The sequence below is a fragment of the Paramormyrops kingsleyae genome, chromosome 3 (genome assembly GCF_048594095.1).
Source record: "Paramormyrops kingsleyae isolate MSU_618 chromosome 3, PKINGS_0.4, whole genome shotgun sequence".
NCBI lineage: Eukaryota > Metazoa > Chordata > Actinopteri > Osteoglossiformes > Mormyridae > Paramormyrops > Paramormyrops kingsleyae.
In genome coordinates, this window is record NC_132799.1 from 9,375,503 (window position 1) to 9,391,546 (window position 16,044).

At 40.6% G+C, this 16,044-nt stretch overlaps 1 protein-coding gene across 2 annotated transcripts in view; it reads left to right on the forward strand.

Annotated features, from left to right (window-relative positions):
* Window positions 1–1,162: 1,162 nt before the first annotated feature.
* adam12b (ADAM metallopeptidase domain 12b) overlaps window positions 1,163–16,044 on the forward strand; it is a 66,578-nt gene continuing 51,696 nt past the window's right edge. For both annotated transcript variants that reach the window (XM_023841785.2, XM_023841794.2), the window contains exons 1-3: window positions 1,163–1,612; window positions 11,913–12,034; window positions 14,455–14,528. In XM_023841785.2, the coding sequence (XP_023697553.2) occupies window positions 1,516–1,612; window positions 11,913–12,034; window positions 14,455–14,528 (293 nt within the window). In that variant the 5' untranslated portion in view covers window positions 1,163–1,515. The remainder of the gene's footprint in view (window positions 1,613–11,912; window positions 12,035–14,454; window positions 14,529–16,044) is intronic.

A 16,044-nucleotide genomic window follows, 5' to 3' on the forward strand; every position in this document is an offset into this window, starting at 1 on the left:
ATCCCTGACAAGCTCCACAGTGCTTATGCCGGAATGAGGCTGACAGCCCATAATGTCAAATGTCAAGCAAACTTTTGCCCAAACAAAAAAAAAAAAAAGGAGAATTGGGCCGACCATTGGCTTTTCTTAATACATTGCCAGGTGCCTCTTTATTGGCAGTGAGTAGTTATTTACCCTCCAGTGAATCACTGCAACCAACAACTTGGATACACCCAGTATAACCAGGATTAATTCCTTGCTACTTAATAATTAACTTGGTCTTTCATGCTTCTCTTAATGTTTCCGTTTGCTAAGCCGAATATGCTTGCTAATTAAATGTCTGTGCCGATTTATGCCATCAAAATGAATTTCCCATTCAGGGTATCCCCATGTCCCGTCGCACGTGTAGGTGTAGGTGTATTAGAGGACAGCCACCCAGAATGTTTTAATGAGTGATTCTGCGTTTTACATTACTTATGGTACTAGTCCAATTAGACAAATAAATTGCTTATCAAAGTCAACCTTACATGAATGCCGGCGTGCAGAGTTCACTTATGTTGCTCCCATATTTTGTCAGCATTTTCTGTCTGCAGCCGTCGTCCCGCCACACAAGGGGCACTGTCTGCGCGATCTCTTTGTACAAAAGAAGAGTTTATGTCTCCCCGGCAGCCCCCACACTGCTGTGGGACATGTGTTGTGCAGACGAGCATCAAGGGCGGAAAAGCGGCTTTCCGACATCCGCTGGGTGCCGCCTGCTAGCAGGACGCTGTGAATCTCAGCAAGAATTGCTTATTCTGAAAATTTATCATGCTACTAAATGCTGTTCATTAGAGAATAATGCTTTGAATGATTGCTTTTCTTATCTTAATTTGAATAAAAAATAAAGAAATACTTCATTGAAAATGTTTAATCAAAAAACTACGTCTTGTGAAACATAGTTTAAATACCGGTTCGGTTCAGCAGTAATACATTGACACTATTTATTTTTAAAACTAATTGGATTTTTTTTATGTAAGGCTTTGCATTTATGTAATACAAACCACATCATTTAAACTTATTATTTTATGCAACAGTTATTTGGAATAAACTATGTGGATGATCCTGCCTTTAGGACCTTGCGGAATCCTTCGGGAAAGCACATGGTGGCTCTGCTGGCGAACAAGGCGCCTTCATTGTTAAGGGATCGTGAGCAGTGTCAGATTTGCCAGCAAGATTTCAACTGCATTAGTCCTTTACATTTTCTGTACTTGTTGTGCTTCCCCTTCGTTGTCATTTATCGTTCAAACATCCGGAAGTATCTACTTTTCCTTAAAAAGCATTTTGTATTTTCTGCATCTTTGGCTGAAAAGTTATCAGTGTCAAGTATAATCTGGCCAAGATTTACTTTTTTCCCCCTCTTTTCTTCCCTCGCTCTTTTTTGGACTTGATCGTATTGCAGGAAGTCACTTGCGTCCTGCCCATCAGTGACTTCTCTGTATATTATGGTCAAATTGCTGTGATACAATCTGAGAGCCAGTTCCTCCCGAGGCAGGCAGCATGTCAAACTGGCGCTGGACTGAAAACTTTGCATTTTTGGTGGCGCTGCACATTGTCTTACTACTAATTGGCATAACATTAGCCAATCCACCTGAAGGTAAGGCTAGTTACGACGAATGACCTATAATAATAATAATAATAATAATAATAATAATAATATTAATAATAAATACATGTATTATGAAGTTGTGACGCTGTCATCTGTCACACAACTGTATGGCAATATGACTTTTGGTGTCATAATTGTCAAGAGCCATGCGTGTTCAGTCCCTGTGGTATGTGCCTGTTTAGCTGTATATTTATTGAGTACAAGTAAATCGGCCAACGTCTTTCAGTACTTATTTTACATAAGTGCTTTATACATGTTGTATCATGGCTGTGGAAGCATAATGGGAACATAGTGACTGATTTCGCTGTTTTAAATTATTAACGTTTTCCCGCTTTTATTTTATGATTGCAATAAATTCACAGTTCCAAAAATGTATTTGTTCGTTAATTAGCTCGAATTATGTGAAAGGTCCAGCTGGTGGATTCCTCATCTTCATTAATGTCATTGAATCAGCGTCAACGACAGTTTTAACTATTTTAATGGAGGTTTGCTTATTAACAGTTATTAATTATTAGGCTACAACAGCTGTATTATAGTTTTTAAAAACAGTATCAATACGTGGTACGTGTCATATGAAGTCCTAATTTGCAATAATTAAAACTGAATATGAAATTTAAAAATTACTATGATATTACTTTTATATTTTTACTTTTCTTTTATCATTATATGAGTAAGGTGCTACCTGTGTTTTCAGTGAAGCATGACTGCTGTATTTTGTATGAGAGACTTTAATCACTAAAATCACGTTTGAAGATCTTAGAGTCCAGAGGGCTTTTCAGATTAAGCAGATCTGATGGCTGTGTGATGGAAAAGGTGAAAGCAAAGCTGAAGAAATACTAAAAATGACACCTATTCAGACAGTCACTCAGATTTAAGACCAACTGCCCCAAGATTAGGCCCTTAAATATATGAATATGACTGTGTTATGAATGTTCAGAAAAAATTTAATGGAACAAACAAGTATAAATGAATTTAACTGACTTCCATGAGTTGACTAATAAGAAAAATCTATGTTTTTACATTTTCTCAGGTTTCTAATCTACAGTATTTACAAAACATCAGATCAGGATTAATTTAATATGTATCAGTTGTCAATATTATTATAAACTAATGAAGCGTAGCTAAAATATAACTTTTACAAAATAAATAGTCGTAAAATGAAGCCTCTTTAATCTGATGATGCACCAGACATATGAGAACATTGCTCTGAAGGTTTCCTGCTTGGGCTCCATGTTGGTGTTCTGTAAACTTTGGTGTTTGACTTTATAAAATCCATCACGAAGAAGTAGTAAAGCTTAATCGATGTCCCATAAAGTACTATATGTACTGTGTATTCTTTTCAGACACTTTATGATTTGGTTATCAGTTTGATTTATATTGATATAAGTGATCAGGTATTTAAAGCACACAGAATTTACTTTGTGGAGATGAGAGTCAGACCTATGAACGTGACCTGGAGAATGCCTGAGGGAGGCCTCTTTGGAACCTAATGAAGATCTAATCTGCAATGATTCAAAACAGCAGTGCAACTTTGTAATACGTCAGGTCTGTAGGATGGTAGAAGTGTGACGGAGTGCGTTTCATATCCGATTTTTTGTGGTGTTTGGAACCAAGGATGCCGAACTGAAAAGAGAGCAGTCAGAATCTCAGAGTTTTTCAGGCTATAGATATCACTCACTCATCCATCCATCCATCCATCCATCCATCCATCTCCCAACAGCTCATCCAATGTAGTGTATGAGAGTGTGTGTGTATAGCTTGTGATGGGCTGGTATCCCATTCAAGGTGTCTTGTACTGCCTGAGGCTATTGCATCTGCTTTATTGCTGTATCATCTCCAGAGGTCTTAGATCTTCTTATTTATTGGGCAGTAACAGCTGGGGACTTTGGTGTGGGACCTTCATTTATTTTAAATATCAGTGACTCAGAACTCGATTTGCTTTGGCAAGTGTGAAAATAAAAGTAGTAGGATGTCTGAACATTGAGTGGCGCAGTAAGAGACACCCTGGACAGGAAGCCTGTAAACATTGTATAGCCGAAATACGTAACTTTTTTCATTTATCGATATATTGATGCAGTCATTTGTCAAAGGATGGTCTTCGTGGGTTAAAAACAATGAGCCGGTTCTAGCCAACTTTACGTTTGGTATCTTGGTGAATTAAGGAAGATTTAGCGGATCTGAATAATAACTTAAACTATAGATAAAAAATGTCTGGACGGGGAGCAGGCCCGCAGATAGGATCCCTTTCATTTGGGGCTGTTCCATCTGTGCTGAACGGACATTTCAAAAACACAAGCTGGGTTTTCCAGTGAAGAAACATATAACATTTAGCTTTGTCAGGCAATGAACTTGAAAAACAATGGAAACAGCATTTTTAGAGTGTGAGATGGGGTTTGAAACAAAGACGGGATACTCCGTTGTAGCAGTAATAGCTAACAGGACACCTTTATACACTATTTCATTTAGGTTGAGAATGTTTGTGTCCTGGGTCCCTATACTGTAAGTTGGGCCGCGGTAAAGTGTACTTTTACTTTATCCCTTGTAGGATTCTGCCAAACGAGAGGAGACTCACTTCATACACCGAAAGCTAATTACATCCTTCAAGGGCAGCATTATCTCGATTATTCCAAGGTTGCCTTGAAACAGATTTAAAGCTGGAAAAGTGTATTGCCTATGAAGTAATGCACTTGAGTCAGTCACTTATTATCTGTAGTGTTGGAAATATATAATGGATGCTGTTCCTGAAGGGTTGGTCCCTAATACCCACAGCAGCTGTTAATATTTTTGTAAATGATTTTCTGATATCGTGCCACGAAGTTGTTTATAGGATGAGCAAATGATTTGCTTTGGTCCAAGTTATTAACTTTGATAACTGTCAGAATGATGTGGCTGTCCCCCCCCCCCACCAGGAAAAGCTTTGACAGTGGAGATTTAATGGTGTCCTCCTCCCCTTTATGTCATAGTGCTGGTTAAAGGTGGTTTTTGGGGTCGCTAGATGAGTACAGTAGCCATCATTAACACTGTTGGTCAGTGAGCTACTCAGGACGTTTGCCAGTTTTCGTGTCACCTGGCTGTATTCATATATAAGCAGAGATCTAGTCAGGCATCTTTTGCATTATGTATCAGTTCATGAAATTAATCAATATAGTATGATTAGGCGCCTAGTAGATAATTGCATTTTCCCTTTATGTGAAATGTAACGGAGACTTATCACTTTCGAAACGATCTCACATCACGGTTCGCAAAATACACTCCGATCTTTTGATATTTTGGGTATTTTGAAATTTGTAATTTGCGGAAATGTGATGAGACGTCTTTAATCTATTCTGCTTATCATACAGCTTCAAATGCTGTCTATTCGGCATGTCAAGTCACCTGAAATTTATAGATGGAATTAGGATGAGTTTATTATCATCTGATATATTTGTGTGTTTGTGTGTTCAAAAATTGCCAATTCTTACTAAATCAGTGTGTTATAGTTACATTATTAATAATTTTGACAAGATTATGGCAGGTCTATGTATATTAATATTTCATGTTGTTTACAGACAGTAAACTAAAGTATTTCCTAAAATGTATAAATAAATTAAATAAAATTTGAACCACCTTACATCTGTTGTTTCCAGGATAGGTTCTAGACCCCTGTGGTATAGAAAATGAATGAATTAATGTATGAATCCTCTTACTAAAGCAATAATCATAAATACCAGGCGCAAAATGTGTCTAATTTGCAATCCAGAAAACTTCATACCCAGATAACACCATGTTATTGTTTCAACGTTGAATTATAGTTAAATGTGTTGAATTATGGTCAGTGTTAAATTAACAACATTGAAACTGAATTGATTTTTGGTCAGATTTTCAATATTGAAAAATCGATGGTGGCAAAACCTCGATTCAATGTTGATATAAAGTGAAAGACTGAAGATCAATGTTGTTTCAACCTTTTTGTCTGATATGGAATCAATGTCATTTCAACATATACCGTACGTGCTGTCTGGGTAGTGGGCTATGGCTGTCATTACACTAAAATTGTTCTGAAGTTGTAATATAATTTTACACAAGCGTAGGAGATAAATTTCCCTTTTTGACTGATGACATGTGACTACAGTTTTCAGCCTGATTTCCAAGCACATGGTCTCCACAGTCAGGGAGGGGTCATATGGCTCTGCAAATGAAATCCCTTATTAGGTCCAGATCAAAAGGCCTTTACAGTACGTCGCTCTGTTTTGGCAGCATGCAGGCAGCTGCGAATCTCATGCTGAACGAAGTCCCAGCAGCCAAATGTTCTCTACTGGGGCATGAAATAAGAAAAGGGGCCTTATGTTTTAGCATGATCTGGGGGGGGGGGGGTATCACTCTAAGGCATCGTAATGTGACAGAAGTATCAAACAACGATGTCTTTTGGGAATGATTAATAAGTGAACATTATTCTCCAATAGAGGGCGCCATTCTGTAAGTGCAAGAGAGCAAATCACAGTGTTCTGTTTTTTCCTGATTTTCTGAAATAAAGTACAATTTAGAAAAAAAGATATTTTTATTAAATAGGGTTGTAAGACATTGCTAGTTTTACACTGGATTTTAATATTTGCAGTTCAAGACTGCAAGAAGTACAACAGTTAATAGCTGTCACGATATATTGAAAAACACTACACCAGTGTGTTTGTCTGTATGTTTCCATTTCAAAGCCATCCTGGAAATAAAGGAAACACATTCCAGTTAGCAGTCGGGTACGGTGGGTGCACTGAGTGGATAAAAGCTTGGAACAAGTGTAACATCCTGCTAAGAACAAGGTGGAAAGTGGCTGCTGTTTCCACAGCTGTCTTGGAGGATGGTGAGCTGGGCGTGTCAGACCCCAGGAAGGCCCAGGAAGGACGCGGGAGTCAGTGGTGCAGTGGTGCAGTGGTGCTACCATGCAGAGGCTGTTGCTGCTATCTGATTCGTGCAGGATGTCTGCTTGCTTGCTTTGCCATTCTATACCTGCCGACATGTTTGGAATGGGAGGGGGCCCAGGATTGACACCCGTCTGCTGCTGACATCAGCCAATGGCAAGGTGCGGTGATGTGCCGCCAGTTTTAATGGGTGGATTTTAACGCCTCCAGCTGTTGCATCGTACAACATTTCATGTCTTGCCGCATACTGAGCATGATCCTTCGCGTGAACTATAGCTACACGTGCCGTTGATGCCCCTGCTGTCTCTTGTTGGACCTAAATAGGCCCCAATATAATCAAAACAGGAGACTAAGGAGACCACTGGGAAAAACAGACTTAAAGACACTGTTTTAATGTCCTGGAGGAAATCGGATTTTGTGTAACAGAGCTGTGACCAATTAATTTCCCAGTGGGAGGCAAGGCTGTAGTTTTGGACCAAATCGACCCCAAACCCCCTCACCCCCCTAAACACACACGGTACCCCCGCAATATTGGTAGGGATATGTCCCTTGATGGGAGGGCACAAAATGGAGAATTACCGTTACCAATTTCCATTTCCATAAATTGAGTTTCAGGAAATGCTGCTGAAACAATTAAACTCAATCTGTATACCCAGTCCCCTGTGCTAATGGGTGTCCACAAGTGGTCCAACCCTGTAATGGGTCTCAGTGGAAAGGCTGATTGTAACGTCTTTTTTAATTGATTTAAAGGGTTTGACGGCGTCTAACTCAGAGCTGCCCTCTCCAACAGGTTGGTGTCATTGCTTGTTGATCCGAAATAAGGTTTTGTGTTTGGTGGTTTATAGCTGTAAAGACGAGTAAAGCAATAGGAAGCAAATGGAAGGAGATTCTGCGAAACAGAAGTTTTATTGATGTTACAGAAGCATTTGCAATAAAAAAGTGCTTTACAGTGGGTCGCTGTGAAATAGTTGTTCCTTATTGAAGCTTCCTTTTAAACCAAGGCTGCAATTTTTAAAAACAGATGAGTGTATGAACTGGACAATTCAGTTCTTTGGTGGACTAGGAAAATGCCTACATCCTCCAGAGGGTTACCTCTGCCTACAGAAGTGATGGCAATAACCATTAAGGCAAATTGGCCACTTCCTGGGCTGCACCTCAACCACTTGGTCCGTGGGGCTGACTGAGTGCCCTCCCATGGCTGTTTTGAATTGTTCTGTGACGGTGTGGCCCCATCCATCTCAACTCCCACAATGCATCTGTGCATCCTCATTAAGGCCTATTTTGTCACACAGATTTCAGAGCTGCTTCTCCTCGCTGGACAGGAGAAAGGTCAGGGAAGGCAGCTTTTTCCCGTCGTTTATTCTTCCATGCAGTCGACAGTCGTCGCCGTCATGCTTCCTGCTGCCTCTCACTCGCTGTTGGTTGATGCAAAAATTCTTATCCTGGCCTGAACTTTTCTTAGTGAAGCATTTCCAACCTTGGTAGTCATTACAATATTTAAACAAACGTTAACAATGAACAGAAAGATTGTCTTTATTTTTGTCCCTTAAGACTGATTCATTATTAAATAATTGAGACTGAGTGATTATATGATTGTTGACATAGGACATGAAAAGAGTAATAAAATAAATATTCCATTGAATATCTCATAAACGTTCAAAAATATTAATGAGACATTTTTTATCAGCCTAATTTTACGAGCAATTAAGTTTCACTAAGTCCTAAACTAGTGTGTTCTTTCACTATGCATCTTAGTCAAGCTTAATTATGAACTAAGCTGTAGTCAAGCTTAACTAAGCTGGATCTAAAATCAGCGTATGCAGATTGCAGTGAGGGCCAGAGGAGGGAAGACCTTGGTTAGTTCTATCAGTTACTCCTGTTCAGAGTTGCTGAGGAGCCAATCTGTCAAATGTGGATAGTAAACAGAGCGATCAATGAACACACATGCACACATTTTCACACAGAGGCTAGATAACCAGTAATGATCAGTGACTAAGTGAAAATTAAATCATACTTACACAGGGGGAGGGTTATCAAATTGTGTCAGTAATTATACACAGAAATGGAGAATTAATATTATTAATGTTAGTAATAGTAAAAGTGTGGACTTTATTGGCAGATCAGAAAATTAAAAAAAAATGGCATTACCTCACAGGGTGATTTAGAACAGAGATGAGTACCCAGGATTGCGGAACATATTCCAGTTTATTTTTTGAGGAGGCTGCCATTTTTTCAAGCAATGCAAATTCTGTAATTAAAATACACCCATAGTGATGTACTGAGTTGATATTTAGCTTTTTCCATTTATTAGTATTGTTCTCTTGGCGAAAGCCAAGGCAACTAACGTTAATTTTGAGTCGTAATGTACAAGTCCTGCCAGAACTGAATTTCTGGTCATTGCTACTAAACTCTAGGGTGATTGGGATGTCATTCGTCACACTTGTAGAGTGGCGTTTTCTTTGAGTTATGAGATATAGGATAGGGCCTGTGGCTTTTGGGTGCATATTCAAAATTCCCCAAATGACGGCAAAACAGTCTGATTTCCCATGGAAGAGAAACATTGATTCTTCATCTTCTGAAAGAGCAACAAGGGACAAGTTGTTATATAAGTTCCTTCTGTGTTTTAAATTTATAAAATACACATTTTTCTTTGTGCGAACGTAATAAATCAGTCAACTAGAGCTGCTGTGCCAGTGAGGGAATGAATCAGCCTTGTTGAAATCTTTATTAAAAACTTGAATCCATGATACATTTTATTATACCCAAGTTACAGTCTGTGGCTTCTATTAAACAGCCACTTTACAATTAGCCTTTGCTTTTTCCTACCACATAGTACCAAAGTTAGCAAACTACCGTTGAATCATGAGATCTGAGGTCCACTTTTACAATAGTGGCAACATTAACCACTGAGAAGTACTAGTTGTTATGCATGATGTCATGCTTTAAACTCTTGGATGTTGGGATAACAAATGTGTTGTCGTCTGCCTGATCTTCAAAGCAGATTGAAATCACACCACATAGAAAAATGTAGACAATTAATCTGTGGCACAGATGAGGACATGGAGAGCAATGTTCACACCAAATCATACAGTCTGACATGCTCTTCTTAATATGGTAAAAACATGGTTTTGTGGGTCAGTTCAGTTCATGAGTAATCCCAAGCCTGAACACCCGACAATTGAGTTTTCTTTCCGTGAAGAGAGACGTAGCCAATTTGATAGCGGATGCTAGTTCTGCTCTCCCACACAGTTCTTTCTTGGCATTTGGGTCCAGTCATGACCTGGACTGACTGACCCTGGATCAGCTCTCGGCCAAACAGACTCAGTGATGACTCTGTGGAGGGTTTGCACCACATGGAATGAAAGCTGAGTGGACCTGGGCAAACTGGATCTGGAGAGACACAGGATAGGGCAGATGCCTGGAGTATGCCGGAAGGTGGAAGGTGGAAGCCATGTTTATACATCAGGAATGATAAGAATGTGCTCAGATACTGCCTTTATACTGCAGGTATATTGCACTGTGAGAGGTCAGACAACAAGCCTGCTCTTTGACTTTCAGATAATGCATATGCAGTTTGGAGGATATGACATTCTCATAAATGCTGTTAAAGAGTAAAATCTCATCCTTTGTTCATTTTTTTATTGCCTTTTCACTCGGCAGACACATACGGACATACGGGATGCGGAAAATACCAAGTCAGCTGAAATCCTACTTCCCGGCTCGGAAAGACAAATACTCAAAAAAAAGTTAAGAATACCTCACTGTGAGAAAATTAAACTCTGGGGTGCCAGTGACAAGCTAGATGGTTTGTGGACTGTTTTCCATTTAGTCTGTGTTAAATTTGGCTGCAGAACTGTCACCCAAAACAGAATCTTGAAGAGGCTTTTATTGCTGAATGTTGTTAGAGAGCACAAGCTGCGTAGCCAGTTTTTAAGCGGACCTGTCTTGTGGTTTGAGGGGAAGATATGGAAGGAAGTAGGTCAAGGGAACCTGGCAGGAGCCCTCAGCAGAAGGTTCATGTCCATCTGCAGTCTTCCCAGTGGCTTCTGCACACATATAAAATGAAACAAAGTGTTTGGAGCATCTTAGATACCCCCTGCTTTCTATGGTCTTGGCAGCGTGGTAAGACAGGGATCTAAAGCATGGCACTGACATAGAGAGAAGTCAAGGGTAGGGACTCAGATTCGTGGTAGTGGGCCTGGATTTTTGACTTGTGAAGGCATTGATGGTTTGAGTCCAGCATTTTTAGCACCGAGTGAGCAACTGAAACTGAATTACTTCAGTAATACATGCAGTTGTGTGAAAGGGTGCCATTGTGGCTCATATGGAAGCACTGTAGCTTCACAATGGCTTGTAATGGGGATTTGAATCCTGCCCCTGATATCTGTGTGGAGTTTGCATCTTCACCCCCGTTTGTGTGGGCCTCCAGCTCAAGTTCTGCTTTCTTCCTGAATTCCAAAATCATGCGGCGAGATAAGTTGGTGTCTCTAAATCAGTATGTGAGGGGGCGCCATTCAGTGGATTGGTGTCCTTTGTAGGGTATCCTTTGCCTAGAACTTCCAGGGATAAGTTCCAGTCTGTGTTACCTTCTACTGGAAAAGCAGCCATGGAAGGTGAATAGATTAGACAGAAAGAGTGCTGTAATTTTGTGGCCTGCTTGGCCTTTGAAACTTGCAAGAGTGGAATAAATGTTGCATTTATAAAGCACTTTTCAAGGCACCCAAAGCACTTTACAAAAGTAATGGGGAGACACTTCAACCACCAGCACTGTGGCCCCCACCTGCATGATGCAACGGCAGCCATTCTGCACCAATACTCTCAGCACACAGTAGCTCAGGTAGTAAAGGGGAAGGAGAGAATTCACCAGTCGGTTATAGGGGATGATTAGGAGGCTACACCTGAAAGGGCCACAGCGGGCAATTTTAGACAGGGCATCAGGGTACTGCTCCTACTCTTTCAAAAGATGGCCAGGTCAGCCCCAAATCCTGCTTAGCCTCAGATGGGTGACCTAGTCTGAAGAGCAGCTGGTATGGCTGGAAGGATTAAACATATGTTAAGCCGCCAAAACATGAATAAAGGACGTAAACCTGTATGTTTTGCTTTAAATGGGATGCATTTTAGATACCAAATGAATGGATTTAGCAGGCGTACAGTTTGACCATGTTTGACATCTGAATTTCTGTATTTCTTTGATCGAGAGAAGAGTAGTGAGCTGTTAATCGACGGAGAGGGAGTCTTTCAGGGCTGCACGGCTGGTGAAATCTTGTCGCTGCTGATCTGAAAAAAATCCCAGCGAGTAGAATAAAAATTGTCAGTCTAATTTCACAGTCTGCAAGGTCACACGTAAGTCTAAGTCTCCTCTCAGTCCAAACGGCTTTTACTGCTCTGCTCAACAGGGGATCGACTCGATGGTGCGAAGCAGCGACGCACATCCGGAAAACTGGAAAACTTACCGACTACGGTGCCTTTCCTGCTGCAGGATGGAGAACTCAGACCCCTCAGCCATCTCCAGTCTAAGGTAAATATCTGTGTGTCTGAGCACAATGCATTTACACTCGCTCTTCCCATACTAGCCAAAAACAACACAATCCCCCAAGGGGAGGGGTGGGGGTGACCGGGTTAGCTTTCTGTTCTGTTCCTATGCCTTTATCTTCAATACATTTTTAATAACTACGCTACTGCATCCACAATTATGAGCAAACGACAGTGATACTGTGAAATAATACCCAGTGCAGTCAAAGTGAACAATAGCATTAATTGGTAGAAGAACATCCACTGGGATCTTTATTGTCAGGCGCAGCTAAAAGTGCCGTTTTAGTCCAAAGCTCCGATTGTTGGATGCGTTTGGCTTAGCCTTCATTAGTCCCTGGTGCAGCATTTGATGCTGGCATGTCCCATCAATAGCTCGGGCACTGGCTGCACCAGATCCGGAAGCCACAGGATTATAAAAACTCACAAGTAATTCCCCACACCCTCCAGGTCCACACACTGCACAAATCACCAATGCATAGGGATTATATCGTGATGCATCTGAAGGGATAAATACTGGAAAAAAAGACTGAAAATGAAAGTGGATGATTGAAAGATGAATAAGCAATAGCATCATCGACTGATTGCTACATACTGGGAACATTATTACTTTCATTTTAGCCGTAATGGAATGTCCTTCCCTTTGTAGCGTTTGACTATGGTTGTAAACTCCAGAATGTATCTCTCAGCATTCATGTCCCTTTGTGCATTTTACAAATTGAGCATGAGGTTTGTAAGTGAAATGGGTTGTTGCTCTGGACATGTCGTTCATTCGGCTGGAACATTAATGCAATGTTTGAATTTCAGCGTCAGTCTGTATGTAGCGTGTGTATGCGCCAGACATTAGGAAAATGGGTGTAGTGCACTTCTACCAGTACTTAAGACGGAGGCTGGGCTTTCCAAGAAAAATTACCCTCCAGTGTGAAATAGTTTTTCCTGGCTATCAGAATTAGAGCTCTGGAAAATAGTGAGTTTCACTTTTTGAGCTTTGCAAGCAGCCGTCTTTCCTTAAATACTCTTCACGCTCTGACCGGAGGGAAAAAATGCTATCTGAGAATCACTGAATGCGTTCCAGTAAAACACACTGACTCTGCTAAATGAATTTCTAATGCGCCCGACAGAATTTACACTTACTATGAATATGCCTAGGAAAATATACTGTACAGCCATTTAGTGATTTACTAAAATGCTAAATAGTTTGTTTTGATAGATATTTTGGGGGGAAATGTATCAAGCACATGCTGATAGTCTACTTTAACTTAAATGCCACACATATGTTATTATGATTTAGTGGGAGCTGCATTTACATAACTAGGCCAATAATTATATGTATTTCTGTAGCTAGAGTACATGCTGATTAACGTAACTTTACAGGTATTATGATTCAAATGACAAAAGAAGATCCGGTTGTCTTTGTGCTGTAAGTATAATATTTTTCTTTTGCCTGGGTAGCACAAGTAGATTGAACTGTTTATGGTTTGATGCTGGGAATGATTGGATTTCCGGTTCACTTTTTTCTTATCTGACAGAGAGGAACAGATTGATAGCCTCTGGTGATGTTATACAAAAACAACGACACAGATATTCATGTTCTTCCTCACCCAAAAGCTCCCCAAGCGTGTAGGACACCACCACAGCCCAGGTCTAACTGGACGCTCTGATGTCTCAAGCCTTTTGCCCTGGGTCTCCTGCAGCGTGTTTCATAGCCCACCGTAAATGGGGATAAAACTGAATGGTTAAACCGTTAGCCGCCTCCAGTGTCCCTTGGGCAGATGTGCGTGTTTGGAGAAATAGCAAGATTGACGATACTTAATCTCTTAAACTCCCGTCTAGACACCGAAAAGCCAGAAATATTCTCCGTGCACGTGTTTATGCTCGAATAAGTTATCGAACCAACAAATTAATAAATAAATTAAGCCAAAATTGCATTTTTATCTAAATTATGGGACAGCATGTGGGTAGTATGTGGTTCAGTGAGTTAAGATGCTGGATCTATAATGAGAAGGTCATTGGTTCAAATTCACAGGTGAGTTTGCTGTTGAGTCCTTGAGTGACGCCTTCATGCTCCAGTTGCTCCAGTGACTTTCTGGCCACACTTTGGATAAAAGTGTCTGCTAAATATCCTAAATTTCATTAACCATTAATGGATTTTATACATGATTTGTATATTAGTATATTTGTATCTCATTACTGACTGTAGATGCCTAATCTCGATTAATAAAATGAGTATCTATCATCAAATATGAAACAGACCACAGATCATCCTCAAAAAAATGGCTGGACTTGCACAGACAGTGAATATGCTTCTCGTGCACGAAGAAAAAGCCGTTATCTTCAAAGGTTGTCATCCTTCCTGCCTGCGTGCTTCCTGTCATGTGATCGTTCTGGATGGTTCTGTTCCACCTGCAGAGTCACCCGCCGTCACTGAAGTTATTGATTGAAGCTGAGGGCCAGCAGCTGCTCCTCACCCTGGAAAAAAACGAGTAAGTTTTTCTACTTCCATTGACTATGGAAATGCTGCGCTTTGAAAAATACATCGCTGGACTGCAGAACTGTGGCATATGTGGTGCCCAAGGCTATGACTGCAGTTTGCAACCAGTGGAGCCAAACTCCAAAAAAAAAAACACAGAAAAAAAAAAATCATTTTTCCGCGCTACACAAGTGCAGACGGTATTTGGCAGACGTTGTGTTTAGTCTCGTGAAACGCAAACTTGAGACACACGGATGAGGGATTGGAGAATCAGCCGCAGGTGCATGCAGTGGGATTTCCGCTTCCATCGCCTTTGGTTTTAGGTTCTTGAATGGTTCTTGCACCAATAATGGAAACGTGCAGCCCGCTCACGATCACTGTGGACCTGTCACAGTGAGATTTAGAGCACTGGAAAAAAAAAGACAATTCAGAGGTCTCACGGTTATGGGCCTTCCCTTTAGTGACTTCTGGGTAACTTAAAAGAGTTGGCCCAGACATCAGATGAAAGTGGGATTGAACCCTTATGAATATTCTTTCACAAGAGGCTGACAATGACTGGTGATGTGCTTTAGCAATGTTTTCCAGGCCTGCGCCCCTGGTAAATGGAAACCATAGAGGGAACCTACGGTTTGGTCTGAGCTCATCATCAGGCATCACTTGCAGTCTCAGTCTATGAGAAATACATACACATATTGTCCCATTTATAGCAGACATACCTTTTATATATGATGCCAGATCATAATGGTGAAAATGGTATATCTGTGTCTTGTGCCCTGTGCTGATTGGGATAGCCTCCAGACCTACCCACAACCTTGACCAGGTTAAGCAGCTGGAAAGTAGATGGATGGACTTATTAGGTATTCTGCATTGGCCCTTCAGTGCATTTTTGGTCATGAACCAGGTGTTGAAAAGAATGCAAAATAATGGACCCAGCTGTGCAGAGGAAATGCCTGATTTAAACAACAGACCGACAATTTCCTATAAAGCCCACCGGACAATTCCCGCAGAATGGCGCTGAGCACTGTTAATCAAGAGAACAGCAGTACCCCAAATAAGAAAAAACTCAGTAACAGGCTTTATAGGAAACTCAAAGTCCTGATCAGGTTTGACTCGAATCTGCCTCAAGCACGGAGCATGATGTGCTTGGGTTATAAAAAAGGCAGGTTTTTGGAGTTGAATCAGATCTTTTTCTGCTGCAAATATTTGACTGAATTCTCCATTTTTTTTGCTCTCCCCTTGCAGACGGAGAAATGAGGTGAAGTGTCTAGCCCTGTACTTCAATTCCTTTTCTCATTAATTTTCAATTTTGCTGTACTGTTTCAGAGCAGGCCTGGAACACGTCTGTCTTTATGTCTTCTGTTGGAGTGCTTCTGCATTCTGCTTTTATCTTATTTGTTCTATATATCAGAGCTTTTTCAGATCCATTTTTTAATGGTCTGGGTTCCATCAGTAACAGAGCTCCACTCCTAACCCTCCTACATGCTATTCCACGTGAAATCGAGATGAATCTCATCATGTGTAAGGCTTAG